Raw genomic sequence first — 25080 nt, forward strand, 5'->3', positions numbered from 1 at the left:
AGCGTGTGCAAAGTTTCATGAGTTTTCGAGCATGTTTAGGCCCTCTAAAAAGCGATTCACTTTGGAGAAGAAGAATAATAATAAACGGAGCAAAAACAATAGGGTCCTCTCACCATCGGTGCTCGGGCCCTAAATATAGCTGCGAGCAGCGATTACGGGCCCAAGCCGGTGGCACCGCAACCCCGATGCCTTTAGTTACCTAAAGGCACCGGGGTGGCGGTGCCGCCGGCTTTGGCCCTTCATCGCTGCTCGCAGCTATATTTATATATATATATATATATATATATATATATATATATATATAATCTTGAATGTATTTTTTATCATGTTGAAAAAGTTTGGTGTGAATAAAATAAACCACTTAGGAGGAGTAACTAAAAACTCAGAGTCTGACATATCCAAAAAATCCACATTCAAACCAAAATATCTGACTTCCTGTTGCTCGGAGCTAATGACTGTAAATTAGAAAGTTGTCCGGCTCGATGAGACCAATATGCGTACTGATTTTTGTAACTGTGGGTAAAAGTAACCCCCCCACTTTTGATAAAAGCATTTTGAAAGTGACACACTTCCTGCTACCAGTTGGTGGCGCTATAACTTTGACTCACAATAGTTACATCCATCTGACCGGCCTCTTACCATGAACACACTGCTGAAGTTTCATCAAGATCAGTTAATGTATGCAGAAGTTATAACACTTCGTGTTTCTCTTTTCTCGCCATAAATTTGTTTCCTCGCCACGGCCAAACCGTTCGAGATATCAAAAATCCGTCCGCAATTTAGCATCCTCAATGTCTTGACTTCATGCACACCGAGTTTGGTGGGGATTGGATGAATTCTCTAGGAGGAGTAGTTCACATTCCACAGCAAGCGTTTTCCAAACAACCCATAATAGCTGACTTCCTGTTGGGCGGAGCTAATAACTTAGACTGCGGAAGTTGTTCGGCCCGATGAGATCTATATGTGTACCGAGTTTCATATTAATTCATGCAAGTGTGTTTGACATATGGACCAAGTTTTCAGACCGTGTTCAAGGGGGCGCTGTTGAGCCCCCTGCCACGCCCGGGTACCAGCTTCAGCCCGGCACTGATGGCCGTGGGTTCTGACCTGTGTGTAAAGTTTCAAGAGTTTTTGAGCACGTTAAGGACCCCAAAAGCCCCTGAAACCTTGATTAACAATATAAAAGCAATAGTCAAATCCCCCCCTCCCCTCACACACACAGAGACACAGAGAGAGGGAGAGAAAATTCTTCAGAAAATCCACATTCAAACCAAAATATCTCTTTTCCTGTTGGTCAGAGATCGTTAATGTAAATTAGAAAGTTGTCCGTCTTGATGAGAACAATACACATACCAAGTTTTGTTGCTGTTGATAAAACTAACCCCCCCCATTTATGACTAAAGGTGGCGCTACTGAGCCCCTCACCAGGCCCGTTTCTGAAACTTTGCACAAGTCTACGGGCTAATAAGTGTGATGTGTCTGTCGAGTTTCATTCAATTTCAAGTATGTTAAGAGTCTCAAAAGCATCAAAAAACAATATTAAAGTTTGATGCGTTGCCACGACAACAGTATTAAAGATATCAAAAATCCTTTCACAGGTCTACATCTGCCGTGTGTTTACATTATACACATAAAGTTTGAAGCAAATCGGGTAAAAATAAGAGGGTGATTTCAAAGCATTTTGAAAGTGACACACTTCCTGCTGCCAGTTGGTGGCGCTATAACTTTGACTCACAATAGTCACATCCTTGTGTTCGGCCTCTTACAACGAACACACTGCTGAAGTTTCATCAAGATCAGATAATGTATGCTGAAGTTATAACACACTTCCTGTGTCCCTTATTCGCCATAAATTCGTTTCCTTGCCACGGCCAAACCGTTTGAGATATCAAAAATCCGTCCGCAATTTAGCATCCTCAATGTCTTGACTTCATGCACACCGAGTTTGGTGGGGATGGGATGAATTTTCTAGGAGGAGTAGTTCACATTCCACAGCAAGCGTTTTCCAAACAACCCATAATAGCCGACTTCCTGTTGGGCTGGCGTGAAACTTGACAGAGGGAAAGTTGTTCGGCCCGATGAGATCTATATGTGTACCGAGTTTCATATTAATTCATGCAAGCGTGTTTGATATATGGACCAAGTTTTCAGACCCCGTTCAAGGGGGCGCTGTTGAGCCCCCCTGCCACGCCCGTTTCTGAAACTTTTCACATGTCTACTGGCTAATAAATGTGATGTATCTGTCGAGTTTCATCCAATTTCAAGCATGCTAAGAGTCTCAAACGCATCCGAAAAGAATATTAAAGTTTGATGCGTTGCCACGGCAACAGTATCTAAGATATCAATAATTCTTTCACAGGTCTACATCTGCCGTGTGTCTACATTATACACATAAAGTTTGAAGCAAATCGGGTAAAATTAAGAGGGTGAATTCAAAGAATTTTGAAAGTGACACACTTCCTGCTGCCAGTTGGTGGCGCTATAACTTTGACTCACAATAGTCACATCCATGTGATCGGCCTCTTACAACAAACACACTGCTGAAGTTTCATCAAGATCAGTTAATGTATGCAGAAGTTATAACACACTTCCTGTGTCCCATTATTCGCCATAAATTTGTTTCCTCGCCACGGCCAAACCGTTTGAGATATCAAAAATCCGTTCGCAAGAATTCATCCTCAATGTCTTGACTTTATTCTCACCGAGTTTGGTGGCGATCGGATGAAATCCCTAGGAGGAGTATTTCACATTCCATTGTATGCGTTTTCCAAACAACGTATAATAACCGACTTCCTGTTGGGCTTTTGTAAAACTTAGAGCACGAAAGTTGTTCGGCCCGATGAGATCTATATGTGTACTGAGTTTCATATTATTACATGCAAGCGTGTTTGATTTATGGACCAAGTTTTCGGACCCCATTCCAGGGGGCGCTGTCGAGCCCCCCTGCCACGCCCCGGTACCAGCTTCAGCCCGGCCCTGATGGCCGCGGGTTCTGACGTGTGTGCAAAATTTCAAGAGTTTTTGAGCATGTTAAGGGCCCCAAAAGTGGCAAAAAGGCAAAAAAAAAAATAATGAAGAAAAAAAAAAAAAATAATCCTTACGAAAACAATAGGGCCTCCGCCCTTTCAGGGCTTGGGCCCTAATAACAAAATATAGCTGTGAGCAGCGATTACGGGCCCAAGCCGGTGGCACCGCAACCCCGGTGCCTTTAGTTACCTAAAGGCACCGGGGTGGCGGTGCCGCCGGCTTTGGCCCTTCATAGTATAGTTATTGTATAGTATAGTTGTATAGTTTACTGCTAGTCTCATATAGCCAACAAACTAACACATAGAATAACATAACTTCAACACACTCAAATGCAGTTTAGTGTGATAGTGTAGAGCAAGTGAAACAGCGCTGTTCCCTCACGAGCTTCATTCGTCTAATACACTGACCTGTGTGAGTATTATTCAGCACTTGCGTTCGGTAGAATGAAATGTCCTTATTCCTTTATATCCGCGGGACTTGCGTGTGGCGCTGATATCTGCCTCTGATTAGCAATCTCGCCCTGCTTCACACCACAGTCATGTTAAAAACATCAATGTATTCACTTATCCATAAACATTATTAGATCCTTCTGCTTGACGACAAGATCCATAATTCCGCAGGAATTTGGCGTCATCACCGTACGCCTTTGTTATTGTAAGAGGCTAACGACCCCTAGCGGCGACCAAAACTACATACTGTATCTTTAATATAATGTAGAATGCATACTTGACAACTCATTCGCCAGTTAACCTAAGGGCAGGGAACTTAGTATGTGTTAATGATGTATGGCTTCCTGTGCTGGTTAATTTCCCCTGGCAGACCTTCCTCTCTGTCAGACACACACACCTCGTCTGACCCAGCTCACCTCCAGTGTGGTGAGCACAATCTTATCCACGGAGGAGAAGTAGGCGTCCCAGAGCATCTGTGTCTGCTGTCTGAGAGCCAGAACCCGGTCCGGGGACACCGTCCGAACCGTGGACGGAACCTGAGGAATAGTGACACAATAGTGACAGAATAATGTAAGATAATAAATGTAAAACCTCAGCGAGTTTACTTCCACAAACTCTCTCAGAAACACAAGTATTGTTGACTAAAGTCTGTTGCACTGAGACCGGGGGGATGTGGAGGCAAAATGACAAAATAATTAATCAGAATACTTAGAATACTGCTCTTAGCTCATGGACAGATCCTATTCACGCTCTCCATCTCTGCAAGATTCGGAAGGGAATGATTCAGATTTCTCTTGGCACAGCTACTAGAACGCTTACAGCTGACAGACAGGTTACTCACGTCACATCTACGTCATCAAGCTCAATTTTAATTCCCCTGCGTATTCTATGCTCATGATACCAAGAAAGACAATTTGATCAAACATTACAACAGTGTTATTATAGTTATCTAACAACGAACATTTTCATCGCTTAAAATAGCAGCTGAAAAAAAAAAAAAAAAAACCCACATCAAATCTGCTCTTAAATTAATAACTTTAGCTTTGATAAGGATTAATCTATATTTCATTTACACTTTATAGTATGTTGTACTTGAATACTGTAAGACCTGAAGAACTTGATTGTTTAATTTGTATCTTTATTTTATTATATTTATTTGTGGTATTGCTAACTTGTTCATTTGTTCTTATTTTATTACTGACTGTTTATTTGTCTTTATTTAACATAATAATTTATCTTTGGCTGCATTATTTACTAATTTTGGAATATGATCAAAGTTTGTGTAAGTAGATGTAGCTCATGTGGACATCATACATATTTATCCTTTTGCTTTGTTTACATTCACAAACCCTGAACAAATCTACCAATGGTGTCTGTCTGTCTGTCTGTCTGTCTGTCTGTTTGCTGTACGTGGATGGTTGAATGTTGTTGTGATTCAGTAAATGCTGCACTAATAATTAACTTCACTCTTTGATTGCCGCTTTCAGATTACTTGGATAAGTTTTGTTTTGAGGAACTGAGGTATTGTAATAAAATCTACAAGCAGACATAAGATAATTTTAGAGTTTTGGAAACCTGAAAATATTAAATGTTCAGTGTTATTTAGAACAATAAGAAATAAATATTGTTTAGCCATATTTAGCCATATTTTATATTGGGCAAAATATGTCAATATAACTGATTCTTCTTGAATGTTCTTGTATTGTATTGGCAACAAGATGCTTCTAGACTAGTATATTTACACACTGACTTAAATAAGTATAAGTAGTCATTTGTACTATTTGTAGCAGATGTTGGAATAATTTACAAATTTATTCAATTTATTCACAATGTCAAATTAATGATGTATAATTGATTCATTAGACTGAGCAATTGCCACCTAATGAAACTTAATGTACATTAATGTAATGTTTTTAATCTAGCTGTGATTAGGCAGAGTGGTGTTTTGTAAAACATTTCGTTTTATTGTTGTTTAAAATATACATAAAGAGATAACCGGAGTAGAGTGAGTTGAGTGACTCTATCAAGAACTCCTCAGTTCCATTTGTAGAATTACCGGACTTCAGTCAGTCCTCGGGAGTTCGTTCTCCTGAGTCAAACTTGGCAAGTCCAAACTACCAAGGCCGCAAGACCCAGCTTTGCGTAGGCCTGTTTGGTATTGAGAAACTGACATTTTGGAACAGTTATGATGTAATGAAGCCTAGTTTACTGAAATCACATGACTTTGGCAGTTTTAGAAACGCTCTGAACCACTGATTCCAAACCAAAGATTCGTAGGTTTGGAAGCTTCAAGAAGCAGTGATTCGACATCGCTCATCACTATCTACAGGTAATGCAAGTTTTTGGCTGCATCGCATGTTTTGATCTGCGCATCTGAGATATATTACAGTGTCGTTTGGCCATACATGCTGACAGACAAGTGAAAATCATCTAATTTTGAAGACAAAACCTAAAGATAGCGTTTGAGGTTAGTAGTGATCGAGCAGGAATGTGATGCAGGATCATTTCAATCTTCATGATTCTTTTAATAATTATGTTATTGTTAAATGTTAGATCGCTGAAATAAATGACAGTGATATTCTTAAGAAGTTTTATTTGATATAGCCTGTCTCTTTTTGTTGAATTTGTGTGATATAATTCTGAAATTGAATTATGAGTGGTCATAATATTCATCATATGAATAATAGGCTATATTGGACAAACAATAAATAGCAATTGTTTCTAAAAATATTATCAATTCATTTTATTATATAATATTATATTTTAAGAGCAGATCTTCTTTGAGGTTGATACATTGATGAAATTCAGGTGAGTTGAATGTTTATGCACTTTATAGCATCCAATGGAGGTTTTACTAATAAAACTAAACTTTTGTTTGGACAATTCAAGTCAGTGTGATAACACTTAACATTTAAATTGTTTTTATGTCTGCTAGTAGATTTCATTACAATACTTTGGTTTCTCAAAACAAAACTAATCTAAGGAATCTGAAAGTGGGATAATTATATTACACCACCTTAGAAAAACAAACAAACAATCAGAAGAGGAACAGTAGATACAAAAAACAGCAGATAATATATCTTTCATTATATTAATTATAGTTAATTTTAATTATTTAGAATAAAGAATATTTGTAGTATAGCAAACAAATATTAGTATGGAGTGTAAGGTATAGGCTATTTATATTTTGCAGCTAGCTTGGCTTTGTTTTGTTGGCCATTTTATCATTAAGATAAAAATATATATTTTTCTTGTGTTTGAAAAATATATATTTTTCTGTCCATATATGTTTCTTTGTTTAAATGAGGAGGAGAAATTGAAAATGATTCCTTCATATGCTGATATGATATGTGTTTTGTCTTATAACAGGATGGCCATGCGTGTGGTTTTGTTTCTAACACTTACTGGGATGTGCGTCGCTAATTTCACAGGTATATGTTTAGAATAATACAAGTAAAAATGCCTGGATTTAAAAATCATCAAAAAAGTAATCGTTGTGTATACTATCATTACATATTAATCAGATTAATTTAATAAAATTCTAGGCTGAAATATTGAAAATCTATGATTTATTTATTTATGAAGACTCTTTACTTGTGACAGAATTTGTTTTTGTATCTAATAATGTCTGTATAACTGTTATTAATTTACTAACAATAATGGACACACCATCGTGCTCTTGTGTTTCAAATTAGTATTCTTCATTAAAGGAGAACTCCGGTCAATTTTAACATTGAGCTAATTTTTTTGTACATTTGGAGTGCTGTTGTGCTGTTCTATGAACATTCTGCATTTATTTGATATAAAAGTTGCAGTAAAGTGACACCTTCTGTTCAAAGTTGGGTATTGCATATAATATTGTAATATTGTCCTTACATGATGACATCACAAATGTGAGCCCAGCAGCAAAGAAGAGCATGCGGTCATGGCTACTATTGCTCCTTTATTTAAGTTGTTTTGAAGGCACTTTCGGTATGTAGATGTTGCTACATTATAATTCCTATGCATATTTAATTGTTATATCTTATATACCAGATGTAAATTTAGTTTTCTTTGTTTTGTGAATGCACAATCTGTTTCTGTTATAGTTGATGTTAACTACTATATGCAATGTGAAGCCTTTGTTGTGCTTATGCAAACATGCAATTGACTCATTTAGGCAGAATACATTTAGGATTCTGTATTTTGTATTTTTACAGTTTTACGTTATTCCTTGGGCAGCAGTAAACCTTGGAAACAATCCCTGTGTCTGTTGTCTTTGGGAGGCGTTATCTGACTGCATACTCAAGCAAGGCGTTTGAGATAAAGGGCAGAACAGTAAAACGAAAATCTTCAGTGACCAACTTCTAGTTTCTAACTCCACGGCGGGGAGCAAGCTAGCCCTTAAGGTGATATTCCTCCTACGATGTCTAAGTCAAACTCCAAGTCTGGATCACGGAGGCAAGCATCTGATGCATCATGTTCGTCACGGCGCTCACGAGGCTCATCGGCCGTAACCACAGCTGCTGCAATGGCTAGAGCAGAGGCTAAAGCGGCTAAAGCAGAAATAGCGTTTGCTAAGAAGGAAAGTGAACTTAAAATACAACAAGCACAGCTTGAGGCATCACTAGAGACTTTAAGGCTGCAAAAAAGAGCTGCAGCCATACAAGCAAAGGCAGAGGCTTTAGAAACAGCTGCAGAGCAAGAAAGTAGGGGGAATTCAAGCGTAATAGACCTACCTATAGAGGATACAACAGAACGCACACAGGCTTACTTATCGGAACAAGCGGATAGTGCTGTAGATTCACAAATGCCAGTACTGGATGGGCCGTTTTATGATAACGGACGCATAAACGTGTCAGAAGTGCAACAACCACAAACAACTGAATCCTACATGCAGCAGGAGGACCAGCGTGGTTTTTATGCCATACCACTCAAGTCTCAGCCTGTCGATGCAGAGTGTGTGCAGTACCCTACCATTTCGCAATCTAAGGATGTACAGTTGTCATGCCCGGCTCAGCATGAGTCACACTTCAGGTCACCTCGAGATGTGCATCACCCACGATCTGCACCATTTCCAGGCAGTGAGGAAAGGAGAGGAGACAGAAGGGTGCCGCTCGACTATTATCAGACTCAGTCAGCTACACCTTTACAAGCTGGACAGTATCAAGGTAATCTGTATGCAAATAATCAAATGTCTGATGTCGTCAAGTTTATCGCAAGACGTGAATTAGTATCAACCGGCCTTACACAGTTTAACGATCATCCAGAGACTTTCAGAGCATGGAGGGCATCCTTCATAAATGCCACTAAAGATCTTAACCTCTCACCTAGCGAGGAGATGGACTTGCTAGTGAAATGGCTTGGGTGTGAGTCAGCTGAACATGCAAAACGGATCAGAGCTGTGCACATTAACCATCCGTTACAAGGGCTCAGGCTGATTTGGGACAGACTTTATGAAACAAATGGCTCGCCAGAAATGGTAGAAAGTGCTCTATTCGCTAAACTGGAGAGCTTCCCAAAAATAGCAAACAGAGACAGTCACAGACTGCGTGAGCTGGGAGATTTGCTCATGGAGGTCCAAGCAGCTAAGCAGGATGGCAATCTAATGGGTCTTTCCTATCTAGACACACCACGGGGAGTAAATCAGATAATTCAGAAATTGCCATTCAGCTTACAAGAGAAGTGGCTCATGGTGGGATCTAAGTATAAAGAGGACTGCAGAGTTTCCTTTCCACCCTTCAAGTTTTTAGTAGACTTTGTGTGTCAGCAAGCTAAAATGCGCAACGATCCAAGTTTCTTTCTCACAGCTGTACAGGAAGAAACTCGCAAACCAAACAAACAGTTCAACAAATCTGTTTTTCCCAGAGCTGTCATCACACACAAGACACAGGTCTCCTCTGAGAATTCATCAGCTGCCAGCGAACTAAAAAATAAGGTAAATCCAGCAAAACAGTGCTTTATACACAATAAGCCTCACCCTCTGTTCAGATGTAGAGGATTCAGGATGAAACCTATGGAAGAGAGAAAGTCATTGCTCAAACAACAAGGCATATGCTTTAAATGTTGCAGCTCCATATCCCACATGGCAAAGAACTGTGATCAGGATGTTAAGTGTTCAGAATGTGGCAGCGTTACCCACATGGCTGCGCTCCATCCAGGCCCAGCACCATGGACGAAAGAACCACAATGGCCGTCATCAGAGGATCACAAAGTGAGTGAGGACGTACCTGTTGAATCTGAGGTTTTCTCAGCTTATACAGAGGTGTGTGGAGACGGTCAACTTCCACGCTCATGCTCCAAGGTATGTCTCGTGAAAGTATTTCCTGAAGGCCACCCAGAAAAGGCAGTCAAAACATATGTGATACTAGATGATCAAAGCAACAGATCGCTCGCAAGATCAGAATTCTTCGATCTGTTAGGCAGAGATATGATCAGAGTCCACAAAGCCCATAAGCAAGTGAATGGGCCACCAAATGCTCCCTTTGCACAAAAGTTGGACTTCGGGTGGGTAATCATCGGAGACATGTGCCTCGAAAGTTCATAAACCGACTTTCATCCAAACTTACCACACCAACATTATGGAAAACGGTCAGTCTACATACTTTCACCCATGTCCTAACAACTACACTGTAAAGGATAGATCCCAAAGCGAATCACTCACCAAGTCCCTTATCAAGGAGCGGACTCGAAGACTAACAGAATGGGATGTATTTCAGAGAACAAAAGATGACGAGAGAACAGCTCAGTCTATCGAGGACGGACTCTTTCTGCAGATCATGGACAGAGAAGTCTATAAAGACGAGGAAAATTCATGGGTTGCTCCACTCCCATTCAAGCAGCCAAGGCAATATCTTCCAAACAATCGTCCACAAGCTGTGGAACGCTTCAATTCACTTCTACGGTCTTTCAGGAAGAAGCCTGAGATGAAGAAAGACTATGTAGCCTTTATGGAGAGGCTATTCCAAAATGATCATGCAGAAATAGCTCCTTCAGTTGGTCCCAATGAACAATGTTGGTATCTATCTTCTTTTGCTGTGTACCATCCAAAAAAGCCATCCCAGATCCGAGTGGTCTTTGACTCGAGCGCTCAATGCAAAGGGGCATCACTGAACAAGGTTCTCTTGACGGGTCCCGACCTCAACAACAGTCTCCTCGGTGTCCTCATGCGGTTTCGCAAAGAGCCTGTCGCCTTCATGGTAGATATACAGCAAATGTTCCACTGCTTTAAAGTGCGACCTGCAGACAGGAACCACCTCAGGTTCCTCTGGTTTCATGAAAATAACCCAGAGAACGAGGTCACGGAATACCGTATGAAGGTACACGTATTTGGGAACAGTCCCTCTCCGGCAGTGGCCATTTACTGTCTTCGTCGTGCAGCTCAAGAAGGACAAGAGGAATTCGGTCAAGACGCCCTACAGTTCGTGGAGCAAGACTTTTATATGGATGACGGATTGAAGTCCTTACCTTCCGCAGAGATGGCAATTGACCTGTTAAAAAGGACACAAGACATGCTGGCTGGATCTAACTTGAAATTGCATAAACTGGCTTCAAACAGCAAGGAAGTTATGGGAGCATTCCCATCTGAGGATTACGCCAATTCAATGAAAGAACTGGATTTAGGTGTTAGCTCACTTCCTATGCAACGCAGTCTTGGTTTGCTTTGGAATCTGGACACAGACTGCTTCAACTTCCACGTCCAAAAGGATAGAAGGCCTTACACTAGGCGTGGACTGCTGTCAGTTATAAACAGTTTGTATGACCCACTAGGATTTGTGGCCCCCATCACAGTTCAGGGCAAAGTACTATTGAGGGAGCTAACTGAAAATGCTGCTGACTGGGATGCACCCTTACCTGTGAACAAACAAAAGGTGTGGGAGGAGTGGAGAGATTCTCTGCAGGAACTGCAACATGTACAAGTCCCAAGAAGCTATGGGCCCACATCGTTGTCAGGCGCCAAGTTCAAGGAGCTCTGTGTTTTTTCAGATGCTTCTGAGAAAGTAATAGCAGCAGTTGCTTACCTCAAAACAGTTGATTCAGATGGTAGCTGTCATATGGGGTTCATCACAGGCAATGCAAGGCTAGCGCCACAACCAGAGCACACTATACCTCGTCTGGAACTCTGTGCGGCTGTCTTGGCAGTGAACATGATGGAAACCATCATTGCAGAGATTGCTGTCAAATTCAATGAGATCACCTTCTACACAGATAGTAGAGTGGTCCTTGGCTATATCTACAACGAGAAACGTAGATTTCATGTCTATGTAAGCAATCGTGTACAGAGAATCCGGACAAGCACTAATCCAGAACAATGGCATTATGTGAGCTCAGAGCATAATCCATCTGATGTCGCAACACGACCAATAGCTCCTACCAAATTGCAGGACACTATCTGGTTCAGTGGACCAGCATTCTTGCATCATCCAAAAACAGAGACTTTCCCTAGAGAACCCTTCGCACTTGTTGATCCTGATCGAGATTCAGAAGTTCGTCCACAAGTAACAGTGTTGCATACCACTGTCTCACATCGCTTTGAACGCTTTTCGGACTGGAGCTGTCTGATCCGAGCTGTTGAAAAGCTGATTCATATTGCACGCTCTTATAAGCAGGGTCAAATCGACACCCCTCAGGCATGCAAAGGATGGCACTGTTGCAAACTTCCTCTTAGTGCTGACACAATACGTCAGAGCACAGAAGTTGTCATACGAGCAGTACAACAGGAAACCTTTGCTGACGAGTTGGAGTGCCTTAAACGGAACAAACCACTTCCCAAAACTAGCACACTCCGAAAACTTGATCCCTTCATTGATCAAAGCGGACTGTTGAGGGTCGGAGGTCGTCTGGTCAAAGCAGACCTTGGTTCTGAAGAAAAGAGACCCCTCCTCATACCTGGTAGGAACCATGTAGCATTACTTCTAACACAACACTTTCATGAGCAAACACATCATCAGGGTCGTCACTTCACGGAGGGAGCGATAAGATCTGCCGGCTACTGGATAATAGGAGGCAAAAGACGTGTGAACAGTCTCATCCATTCCTGTGTTGTATGCCGCAGACTCAGGAGGGGCTGCGAAACTCAAAAGATGGCAGATCTGCCCGCTGACAGGCTCAGCATAGAGCCTCCCTTCACACATGTGGGATTAGATGTGTTTGGCCCCTGGTCAGTATCTGCTCGTAGGACAAGAGGCGGCTATGCAGAAAGCAAAAGATGGGCGGTGCTATTCACATGTCTAAGTGTCAGAGCCATTCATATAGAAGTGATCGAGTCCCTAGATACCTCCAGTTTCATTAATGCTTTAAGGAGGTTTCTGACAATCCGGGGTCCAGTGAAACGGATTCGCTCTGATAGAGGGACCAATTTCATTGGAGCTTGTAAAGACCTGCAAATTCCTTCCAATGTTGATGAAAAGGCGGTGAAACAATTCTTGTCAGATCACGGCTGCATATGGACTTTCAACCCTCCACATTCGTCACACATGGGGGGTGCATGGGAAAGGATGATTGGTATTGCTTTGGACTCCATGCTTCTTCAGATGTCATCCTCTAAACTCACACACGAGGTACTCTCCACCTTCATGGCTGAAGTTACTGCCATTATAAACAACAGACCACTGATACCTGTGTCTACCAATCCAACAGATCCTTTCATCCTAACACCTGCCACATTACTTGCCCAAAAGACTGGTCCTAGCTCAGTTCCACCTGGGGACTTTGGAAAGCCTGATCTGTACAAACAACAGTGGCGTACTGTGCAAAGCCTCGCAACCACTTTCTGGGACAGATGGCGTAAACAGTATCTTTCGACCCTACAGCATCGTCGAAAATGGCAACATCAACAGCCCAACGTTTCAAAAGGATGCATAGTTCTACTCAAGGACTCTCAGTCAAAACGGAACGATTGGCCCCTGGGTATCATAACGGAAACGTACCCCAGCCAAGATGGGCGAGTTCGAAAAGTACAAGTAAAAATCATTGGGAAAGATGGACCCAAACTGTTTCTGAGACCCATTAATGAGATAGTACTCCTCCTCCATGAAGATTCGGAATAGACCGTTCAGGTTTACACTCAAGTAAGAAGGTTTGGTATTTCCTGAATACCAGACGGGGAGTGTGCTGTTCTATGAACATTCTGCATTTATTTGATATAAAAGTTGCAGTAAAGTGACACCTTCTGTTCAAAGTTGGGTATTGCATATAATATTGTAATATTGTCCTTACATGATGACATCACAAATGTGAGCCCAGCAGCAAAGAAGAGCATGCGGTCATGGCTACTATTGCTCCTTTATTTAAGTTGTTTTGAAGGCACTTTCGGTATGTAGATGTTGCTACATTATAATTCCTATGCATATTTAATTGTTATATCTTATATACCAGATGTAAATTTAGTTTTCTTTGTTTTGTGAATGCACAATCTGTTTCTGTTATAGTTGATGTTAACTACTATATGCAATGTGAAGCCTTTGTTGTGCTTATGCAAACATGCAATTGACTCTGTACATTTAGGATTCTGTATTTTGTATTTTTACAGTTTTACGTTATTCCTTGGGCAGCAGTAAACCTTGGAAACAATCCCTGTGTCTGTTGTCTTTGGGAGGCGTTATCTGACTGCATACTCAAGCAAGGCGTTTGAGATAAAGGGCAGAACAGCTGTCAATACAGAGAACAACGATTGCCTACACCGAGTTATTGTATTTTTAAAATTTGCACCCTGTTGACTTCAATGGGGCAAGTACTAAACCTGCTTTTAGCCTCTTAACATCCTTGATGTGTCATTACAAGTGCACAGAAAATGTGAGTGATTCCTTCAGAGTGAACACGAGTGAATCTGACTGCAGTAGATGTGAAAGATATGTATAAAAATGATGTTATTTAAGCCAGCGCAAATACCTGTGTTTACATCCTGTTTTCGGTTGAAGTCCAAAGTAGTCGATTGCCGAGTTCACGTGCATAGGTTTAGTTATGATCACTCGCGTCAACTCGGGAATCGACTACTTTGGACTTCATCCGAAAACAGGATGTAAACACAGGTATTTGCGCTGGCTTAAATAACATCATTTTTATACATATCTTTCACATCTACTGCAGTCAGATTCACTCGTGTTCACTCTGAAGGAATCACTCACATTTTCTGTGCACTTGTAATGACGCATCAAGGATGTTAAGAGGCTAAAAGCAGGTTTAGTACTTGCCCCATTGAAGTCAACAGGGTGCAAATTTTAAAAATACAATAACTCGGTGTAGGCAACACCGATTTTTGTCGTTGTTCTCTGTATTGACAGCACTCCAAATGTACAAAAAAATTAGCTCAATGTTAAAATTGACCGGAGTTCTCCTTTAATTTGAATGTTGTCAGTAACACACAGGCCTATGTAATATTCTTACTGAACATTTGGTAACCTATAAGGGATAATGTACATCATCAAGACAGTTATCTCAAAATAACCCATGGCTACATGACTACATGACACAAAATATTGTTTAAATATTTTATTAGCTCATTTGTAATAAATGCAAATCTTCCATGAAATAGAAAGAAAAGAAAAGAAAAGCTATTGTTTATTATTTTATGTTGAACAGGGAATCTTGCTCTTGGAGCTGCAGTTGTCCAGTCTTCCACAATCTATGGAGGAGAAGCTAAAAGGGCTGTCGATGGCAACATGGATTCAAATTGGTATAATGCTGCATGCACTCATACTAATGCGGAAAGAGACCCCTGGTGGAGAGTTGACTTGGGGGAAGTCTATGAGGTAACCAGGGTTAACATCCTTAATCGTGGAGATGCTGTTCCAGAGAGGATAAATGGTGCTCAGATCCGTATCGGCAACAGCCTGGAAAATAATGGCAACAATAATGAGCTGTAAGTATTGTCTCTCTCTTAATACTTACACAAATAGTTAGAAAATTATTAAATAAGATAATATTACTTTGAATAAATACTTTTAATATAAAAACTTTGACCTTTGACAGAAGTATATTTAATAGGGCTGGACGATTAATCGCAATTTCCATGTAATCGCACTTAAATCGAGTTGGCTTATTGCGATTTTAAAAACGGAAAGGCTGCAATTATTATTATTATTTTTAAAGATGATGATGAGCTTACACAGAATAAGGCAGTCGTGTGTTTATTAGTCATGTTTAATCAATCAGAGCGTTTCAATCTTCTGTTTATTCAGATACAGTGATGTCTGATAGGTAATGACGTGTGTTATATTTCTGCGGTAGGGCATTTTTGTCGTGTGTGTGTGTGTGTGTGAGACGCCCTCTGGTGTTCAGAGTGATATATGTCGTGTGTGTGTGTGTGTGTGAGACGCCCTCTGGTGTTCAGAGTGATATATGTCGTGTGTGTGTGTGTGAGAGACGCCCTCTGGTGTTCAGAGTGATATATGTTGTGTGTGAGAGACGCCCTCAGGTGTTCAGAGTGATATATGTTGTGTGTGTGTGAGACGCCCTCAGGTGTTCAGAGTGATATATGTTGTGTGTGTGTGAGACACCCTCTGGTGTTCAGAGTGATATATGTTGTGTGTGTGTGAGACACCCTCTGGTGTTCAGAGTGATATATGTTGTGTGTGTGTGAGACGCCCTCTGGTGTTCAGAGAGATATATGTTGTGTGTGTGTGAGACGCCCTCTGGTGTTCAGAGAGATATATGTTGTGTGTGTGTGAGACACCCTCTGGTGTTCAGAGTGATATATGTTGTGTGTGTGAGATGCACTCAGGTGTTCAGAGTGATATATGTTGTGTGTGTGAGACGCCCTCTGGTGTTCAGAGTGATATATGTCGTGTGTGTGTGAGAGACACCTTCAGGTGTTTACTACTGATCAGCTGCTGCACTGACAAACTGGGCATAAAATAATCGCAGCCTTTGCCAAATCGTGTGCGGCTTCAGTGCGATTAATTGTGCAGCCCTAATATTTAACATGCTTCATGCAGTTTTGATTCGCCCGTCTCTATTTCTCTGTGTGTCTTCACAGGGCTGCAAGTATTGAGTCCATCCCAGCTGGAGTCATAAAAACATTTGATTTTAAGTCTATTAAGGGGCGATATGTCAACATTGTTATACCTGGGCGCTATGGATATCTCACTCTGTGTGAAGTCGAGGTGTTTGCAGGTAAAAGACAGAAAGAAGACTCTGTGATATAATTTGTTTATGTTCTTATTAATGTGTGTATAACTGTTATTATTTCATTAACAGAAAAGTACACACCAACATGTGTTCCAAGTGAGTGTTCTTCATTACTTTGAATGTTGTCAGTAACACATAATATAACATAATATTCTTACTTAATGTGTTCTTACATATAATGTTCTTACTGAACATTTGATAACCAATAAGGGATAATGTACATCATCAAAGTTTTTATCGCAACGTAAACCCTGAAAAGTTGATCAGGACCCCGTCTATTACATGACTACTAACCACAAATAAATAATTTTGGACACAAAATATTAATTTGAATTGAAATATTATATTAGCACATTTTATAATAAATGCAAAGCTTCCATGAAGAAAAATATTCCTAGCAAACCAAACAAACAAGTTCAAACAAGGCAAGGCAAGGCAAGTTTATTTGTATAGCACATTTCATACACTATGGCAATTCAAAGTGCTTAACATAGAAAGGAATACAAAATAATCACAAAATGAGAGCAAGAACAATTAAAACAGTTATTAAAAAGGCTATGGCAATTTGAAGTGCTTTGCATAGAAAATAAAAACAAAATAAAAGCATGGGACATAGAAAATAAAAACAAAATAAAAGCACAGGAAATTAAAACAGTAACAAAAGGAAATGAATTAGAAATAAAATACAGTGTAATCGGTCGGACGCACAGAGGCACAGTGCTCATTCAGTAAATGCATAGCTGAACAGAAGTGTTTTGAGTCTGGATTTGAATGTGATTACTGTAGGAGCACATCTGATCTCCTCTGGAAGCTGTTCCAGCATAGTAGCTAAAAGCGGACTCACCATGCTTTGAGTGAACCCTTGGTATTTCTAGCTGATATGATCCTAATGATCTGAGTGATCTGTTGGGTTTATATTCAGTGAGCATATCTGCAATGTATTGAGGTCCTAGGCCATTGAATGATTTATATACCAGTAATAATACTTTAAAATTAATCCTAAATGTTACTGGGAGCCAGTGTAAAGACCTGAGGACTGGTGTGATGTGTTCATATTTTCTGGTTCTGCTCAGAATCCTGGCGGCAGCGTTCTGTATGAGCTGCAACTGTCTTATGGTGTTTTTGGGAAGGCCAGTGAGGAGTCCATTACAATAATCCACCCTGCTGGTGATGAAAGCATGCACAAGTTTCTCTAAGTCTTGTCTGGAAACAAAGCATCTAATTCTTGCAATATTTTTCAGATGATAGTATGCTGATTTAGTTATTGCTTTGACATGACTACTGAAACTAAGGTCTGACTCCAGAATCACACCATGATTCCTGACTGAATTTTTAGTTGTTTGACCCCTAGAGTGAAGGTATGCGTTCACCTTGAGAACTTCATCTTTGTTTCCAAACGCAATGACTTCAGTTTTGTCTTTGTTTAACTGAAGAAAGTTTTGACACATCCAACTGTTGACTTCATTAATGCATTGGCACAGGGAGTCAATGGGGCTGTAATCGTTAGGCGATAGGGCTAAGTAGATCTGTGTGTCGTCTGCATAGCTGTGGTAAGAGATTTGGTTCTTTTTCATTATTTGGCTCATTGGGAGCATATACAGGTTGAACAGGAGTGGCGCAAGAATTGAGCCTTGAGGGACTCCGCATGTCATGGATGTCCACTCAGACTTATGGTCTCCTATACTCACATAATAACCTCTCCCATCTAAGTATGATCTAAACCATTTTAGGACTATCCCAGAAAGCCCCACCCAGTTTTCCAGCCTGTCAAGAAGTATGTTATGATCGACAGTGTCAAATGCAGCACTGAGGTCGAGTAGTACCAGCACTGATAATTTGCCTGAATCAGTATTAAAGGCGAATATCGTTTATTATCTTTATGAGCGCTGTCTCTGTGCTGTGATGCGATCGAAAACCAGACTAGTATCCATTCAAGCTTAAGAATTTACTCAGCTGATTGAAGACAACTTTTTCAATGATCTTGCCTATGAAAGGAAGATTTGATATCGGTCTATAGTTGCTTAATATGGTCTTATCCAGATTGCTCTTTTTCAGGAGGGGCTTTACAACTGCAGTTTTCAGGGAGTTTGGAAAACTCCCAGAGAGAAGTGAGGTATTTACCACTTCTAGAAGATCTGCTTCTAAACTGTTTAACACACTTTTGAAAAATGATGTGGGAAGTGTGTCAAGAGCGCAGGTTGATGTTTTAAGGTGCTGTACGGTTTCTTCCAAAATTTTGCCATCAATTTCTTTGAAATCAGACATAGTGACTACTTCCTCAGGTTCTGGCCTGATCTGTCTGACCCCAGGGCAACTCAAGGATGTGCTGATCACCTTTCTGATATTATTGATTTTCTCAGAGAAGAAAGAAGCAAACTCACTACACTTGTTCACTGAGAGCAATTCACTGGGAATCTGACTTGGGGGGTTTGTCAGTCTCTCTACAGTAGCAAAAAGAGTGCGTGTGTTGTTTAAATTACTGTTTATAATATTTGAGAAGAAAGTCTGTCTAGCGTTGCCTAGTTCCATATTGAAAGCATGAAGGCTGTCTTTGTAGATGTTATAATGGACTACAAGTTTAGTCTTCCGCCACATGCGCTCTGCTTTTCTGCATTGTCTTCTCATATTTTGCACTGCTGTTGAGTTTATCCAAGGTGCTTTTTGTCTGCCACTCTTCTTCCTGACTTTCACAGGAGCAATATCATCAATTACACTTTTAACTTTTGAGTTAAAAGAATCAAGGAGAAAATCAACAGAGTCGGCAGATATGCTTGTTGTTAAAGAAATAGCCTTCATAAATAGTACACTAATGTTCTCATTTAAGCATCTCTTCTTGACAGACACAGATTTAGCTTCAGTGGCAGGAGAGATCAATATATCAAAGAAAATACAGAAATGATCAGACAGTGCTACATCCTTAATAACAATCGATGAAATGTTTAGACCCTTACTGATAAGTAAATCTAGAGTGTGTCCACGATTGTGTGTGGGTCCATGTACATGCTGGGTCAGATCAAAAGTTTTTAAAACACTTTTGATTTCTTTTGTCATATTGGTTCCCTTTCAAGGGAACTCGCGTTGCGTCGAGTTTGACGCTATGGGAACGCTTTGCGTGATGACGTCTTGAAGCACATGTAAAATCAGTCCAATGGTGTGGCGGAACGTCAGAGGCGGGTGACGTCACATACCAGGAAGCTATAAAAGCCGGCCTGAAACAGAAAACGAAAGCTTTCTGAGTCTTCAGTTGCGCTCTGTGTTGAAATCTGTCTTGTTATTTGGTGTTGTCTGTCTATATATATTATATTCAGTATGGCGAGCAAGCAGCAGTTTAGAGTGTGTGTCCATCCCTGCCCGCGTTATTTAACGGGAGGTGATACTCACACTCTTTGTGTTGTTTGTTTGGGAGAGGAGCATGCCCGGTCAGCACTCGAGGGTGGTGACTGTGTGCATTGCTGTGCGCTTCCATTGCGTACGCTCCGATCCCGCTTGGATCGGTTCAATCCCGACCACGTTCCCCAGGGCTCGGGTCCCGCCGCGGCTGAGGCTCGGCGGCGATCTCAGACCTGGGGTTCGCAAATGGATCTGTCAGTGGATGTTGAGACGGGCTCTGCCTTATCTCAGCCTCTTTCTGACAGATCGAGTGCCTCTCATCGGGGTGTGGAAGCACGCGCTGCGGTTTCTTCCCCCCCGATGGAGGCACCAGTACTGCAACTATCCAGCTCTGAGGAGTTGGATGTTGTGAGTATTGACGCTGAGGCTGAGGATTCGCCACCTCAGTCTCATGCATTTGAAGAACTGCTCGATGTAGTGACTAGAGCGGTTGACAGACTTTCTATTGAGTGGCCAGAGGATAGGCAGGACGTTCGTTCGAAAAGCAAACTCGACGAACGCTTCCTGCCATCTCGTGCACAGCCTCAGCGCAGGAGCCTTCCGTTTTTCCCCGATCTCCACACCGAGGTGTCGAGATCGTGGGGAAAACCAATGTCATACAGAGTATACACACCACAAACATCTCATTACTCTTCCATCTATAAATATAAAGAGTATGGTTATGGGGAGATGCCGAAGGTGGAGGAGACGCTTGCGAGCTATCTCTCTCCAGCAACGGCATCTTCCCTGAAGGCTCCTACACTCCCCACTAAACCAGTTAAATTTACATCTTCCCTGATTCATAAGTCGTATGCAGCCGCTGGTCAAGCTGCAGCGTGTCTGCATACGATGTCCCTTATGCAGGCTTATCAGGCGGAATTACTGGGTGATTTAGAGGAGGGCGGGGGTATTGGTCCTGACACGGTAGCCGAACTGCGCAGGGCCACAGATCTGTCTCTCAGGGCCACCAAGGAGACCGCTAAATCAGTCGGGCGGTCTATGGCAGCCCTGGTGGCCACTGAGAGGCATCTGTGGCTCAATCTGAGTGACATCAAAGATAAAGAGAAACATGTTCTCTTAGATTCTCCGGTTTCTACTGTTGGGTTATTTGGAGATGCAGTGAACAGTGCTGTAGCTAAGTCACAAGAAGCTTCAAAACAGGCAGCTGCACTTCAGAAACTTCTCCCCCGCCGTTCTTTCTTTGAGGCTGCTGAGCGGGAGCAGCCTCACTCCTCTAAAAAGAGCGCTGATCACCGTGCCACTCAAAAGCAGAGTGTGTCCTCCCGTGCTCCCCCACAAAAATCTCGGGGACACGGAGGGCGCGCTCAAACCCAGCAGTCTTCGAGGGGTAGAGCGGATCTGCGGACCGTTATTACTGCCAAGAAGGCTGCTGGGAAGAAGTCCTGATGTCCGAGGGCTCAGGACAAATGAGGGTAGTCCCCCCCGAAGCAGAGCGGTCAACACCTCTTTTTACGGTGCCCGTCTCTCTTCGGTACCCTCAGGGGACCGTTCTGCCAACCCTGCCGCCTCCGGTGTTACAGGGCGCAGCGGTCTCCGGCGAGCACATATCTCAAGGACCACCCGGAAACGTAGTGGCCTCGGGATGCCCGCCCCCTCCGAGGAGGGTGTTAGAGCAGTCTGTTCGGTCGTTCCCTGCCGGTGCGCCGTTACAGGGCGACGAATTGACTACTCAACAACAACAAAATCCAGAAACCAGTCTCGAGAGGCTGGTACCTCTAGTAGAATCTTTGACAGCGTGGAAGCTACTGTCAAATGTTTCTCGTTGGGTCCTGCAGACCGTGGAAAGAGGGTATCAGATACAATTCAAGAAACGCCCACCTCGGTTTATGGGGGTCCTGCCCACAGTGGTAGGCCCCGAGCAGGTTCTGGTTATGGAACAGGAAGTAAACACTCTGTTGGAGAAAGGGGCCATAGAATATGTACCCCCCTCCAACAGGGAGTCCGGGTTTTACAGCCGGTACTTCATAGTTCCAAAAAAGGACGGAGGATTGCGTCCCATTTTAGATCTTCGAGTTCTGAACGAGTCAGTCATGCAGCTCAAGTTCAAAATGTTAACATTGAGACAAATCGTGCCACAGATCAGGTCCGAGGACTGGTTTGTCACGATAGACCTCAAGGACGCATATTTCCATATTTCCATCCGTCCGTGTCATTGGAAGTTCCTGAGGTTTGCTTTCGGGGGCAAAGCATACCAATATCGAGTACTTCCATTCGGCCTAGCTTTATCACCCCGCACTTTCACCAAATGCATGGATGCAGCTCTGGCGCCGCTGCGCCTCCAGGGTATTCGCATCATGAACTACATCGACGACTGGTTGATTTTAGCTCAGTCGCATCAGTTGGCGGTTCAACATCGAGATGTTGTTCTCGCCCACATGAAAGAGTTGGGGTTACGGCTGAACGCCAAGAAGAGTGTGCTTTCTCCTCTCCAGAGGACCACTTTTCTAGGCGTAGTTTGGGATTCAGTGTCGATGCAGGCGCGCCTGTCACCGCCACGTATAGAGTCCATCCTTGCAGCTGTGAAGAGTGTAAAGCTAGGCCAGCTACTCACTGTCAAACAGTTTCAGAGACTGTTGGGTCTCATGGCAGCAGCTTCCAACGTGATACCTTTTGGACTGCTACACATGAGGCCCCTGCAGTGGTGGCTCAGGACCAGGGGGTTTTCCCCGAGGGGCAACCCATTTCGCACAATCAGGGTCACGCGGCGATGCTTACGTGCCCTGGTTATGTGGAAGAAACCTTGGTTCCTGTCCCAGGGCCCAGTGTTGGGAGCTCCTTGTCGTCGCAAACTGCTAACGACGGATGCTTCCCTCACGGGTTGGGGAGCGATCCTAGAGGGTCGCTCATCGCAAGGTCTGTGGGAAGACCATCATCGTTCCTGGCATATCAATCGCCTAGAGATGTTAGCTGTCTTCCGGGCTCTGAGGAGCTTCATCACAGAACTCAGGGGGCACCATGTGTTAGTGCATACAGACAACACGTCGGTAGTCGCCTATATCAACCACCAAGGGGGTTTGCGCTCGCGCCCATTATCAAATCTGGCACGCCATATCCTCTTGTGGTCCCAGGGGAAGTTGCTGTCACTCAGGGCAGCCTACATCCCCGGGGTCCAGAATATAGGAGCAGACACTCTGTCGAGGCAGGGGCCGAGGCCCGGGGAATGGAGGCTCCACCCCGAGGTGGTGGAGTTGATATGGAGGGAGTTTGGCCAAGCACAAGTGGATCTGTTTGCGTCTCGAGAGACGTCTCACTGTCCACTTTGGTTCTCCCTCACGCATCCAGCTCCTCTCGGACTGGATGCTATGGTACAGGCATGGCCGAGGTTACGCCTGTACGCCTTTCCCCCAGTTGCTCTGCTCCCGGGAGTTCTGGAGAGAGTTCGCAGGGACCGGGTTTGCCTGCTTCTTATAGCCCCGCGCTGGCCGGGCAGAGTATGGTTTCCCGATCTTGTGTCCCTCCTCGACGGGCATCCTCTGGAGCTTCCTGTCAGGAGGGACCTTCTGTCCCAAGCAGGGGGCTCAATATTCCACCCCCGCCCAGAACTGTGGAACCTGTGGGCTTGGCCTCTGAGGGGGCCCAGCTCATAGAGTCGGGTCTCTCAACTGAGGTTGTTGAGACCATTCTACAGTCCAGAGCTCCCTCCACGAGGAAACGTTATGCCCTGAAGTGGAGAGTCTTCACTTCTTGGTGTAGTGACCGTCGGTTGGACCCAGTTAACTGCCCAATTGGTACAGTGCTGGAGTTCCTGCAGGATCGGTTCACGGCAGGTCTGACCCCGTCCACTTTAAAGGTTTATGTGGCGGCCATAGGTGCTTACCACATTCCTTTGGGTGGAATGTCTGTGGGGAAAGACCCTTTAATATCTCGTTTCCTTCGTGGCACTTGGAGGCTGAGGCCTGCAGTTCGCTCTAGGGTGCCACCATGGGACTTGTCCATTGCTCTACAAGGCCTGTCCCTGGCCCCCTTTGAGCCCATTGAGGAGGTTCCTGAGAAGTTTCTAACTCTGAAAGCTCTTTTCCTTCTGGCTATTTCTTCTCTTAAGAGAATAGGGGATCTGCAAGCATTGTCGGTTGCTCCGTCATGCTTAGAGTTTGCTCCGGGTATGGTTAAAGCCTTTCTTCATCCAAGACCGGGTTATATCCCCAAGGTCCCCACTAATGTGGTCAGACCTATTGTTCTGCAGGCCTTCTGTCCTCCTCCCTTTCAAAATGCTGACCAGGAGGCTAATAATTTGCTTTGCCCTGTGAGGGCGTTAGACGCTTATGTCCACAGAGCTGCCCTGTGGCGTAAAAGTGATCAATTATTTGTGTGCTTTGGGTCCCCTAACAAAGGAGGTCCAGTGTCTAAGCAAAGGATGAGCAAGTGGGTGGTCGAGGCTATCTCACTTGCTTATGAGGCGGCTGGGCAGCCTTCTCCTTTGGCTGTCCGGTCGCACTCGACGAGGAGTATGGCGGCCTCTAAGGCCCTTATTTCAGGAGTGTCGTTACAGGATGTTTGTGATGCGGCAGGCTGGTCCTCACCGCACACTTTCGTCAGGTTCTACTCTCTGGATCTAGACTCTGCTCCAGGGTCTCATGTTTTGTCTTCCTAGTGCTGCTCACCAGATTTCACACAGGACAGACATTTGTAGCTATGGAGGCGTTGGTATAGACGTTCCCATAGCGTCAAACTCGACGCAACGCGAGTTCCCTTGAAAGGGAACGCCTCGGTTACGACTGTAACCTCGGTTCCCTGAAGAGGGAACGAGCGTTGCGTCACCTTGCCATATCTCCTTCATGCCTGTCAGCACGACTTCAGACTTTACGAAGCTTTCGTTTTCTGTTTCAGGCCGGCTTTTATAGCTTCCTGGTATGTGACGTCACCCGCCTCTGACGTTCCGCCACACCATTGGACTGATTTTACATGTGCTTCAAGACGTCATCACGCAAAGCGTTCCCATAGCGTCAAACTCGACGCAACGCTCGTTCCCTCTTCAGGGAACCGAGGTTACAGTCGTAACCGAGGCGTTTCTGCACTATCTATGTCAGTGGTTCTCAACTCCAGTCCTCGGGACCCACTGCTCTGCACATTTTGTATGTCTCTCTTATCTGACACACTCAGTTCAGTT

General features: G+C 43.3%; 2 protein-coding genes across 8 annotated transcripts in view; both read left to right on the forward strand.

Moving 5' to 3' along the window:
- The first annotated feature begins 5512 nt into the window (after nt 1–5512).
- LOC307162662 (uncharacterized protein) overlaps nt 5513–25080 on the forward strand; it is a 32290-nt gene continuing 12722 nt past the window's right edge. The window contains exons 1-6 of one of the 7 annotated variants that reach the window (XM_079878135.1): nt 5513–5943; nt 6250–6284; nt 6846–6907; nt 15036–15315; nt 16432–16568; nt 16653–16679. In XM_079878135.1, the coding sequence (XP_079734261.1) occupies nt 6274–6284; nt 6846–6907; nt 15036–15315; nt 16432–16568; nt 16653–16679 (517 nt within the window). In that variant the 5' untranslated portion in view covers nt 5513–5943; nt 6250–6273. Of the gene's footprint in view, nt 5944–6244; nt 6285–6845; nt 6908–13564; nt 13770–15035; nt 15316–16431; nt 16569–16652; nt 16680–25080 lie in introns of those variants that run through there. The other 6 variants (XM_079878136.1, XM_079878137.1, XM_079878138.1 and 3 more) reach the window with 6 other exon arrangements.
- LOC307162879 (uncharacterized protein) lies at nt 7322–10002 on the forward strand (the record flags this gene model as incomplete). The annotated part of the gene is made up of 2 exons (XM_079878601.1): nt 7322–7448; nt 7676–10002. Exon 2 carries the CDS (start codon nt 7882–7884, stop codon nt 10000–10002), a length of 2121 nt encoding a protein of 706 aa, XP_079734727.1. The 5' UTR covers nt 7322–7448; nt 7676–7881.

The sequence above is a fragment of the Squalius cephalus genome (assembly GCF_949319135.1).
Source record: "Squalius cephalus genome assembly, chromosome: 8".
Taxonomy (NCBI): domain Eukaryota; kingdom Metazoa; phylum Chordata; class Actinopteri; order Cypriniformes; family Leuciscidae; genus Squalius; species Squalius cephalus.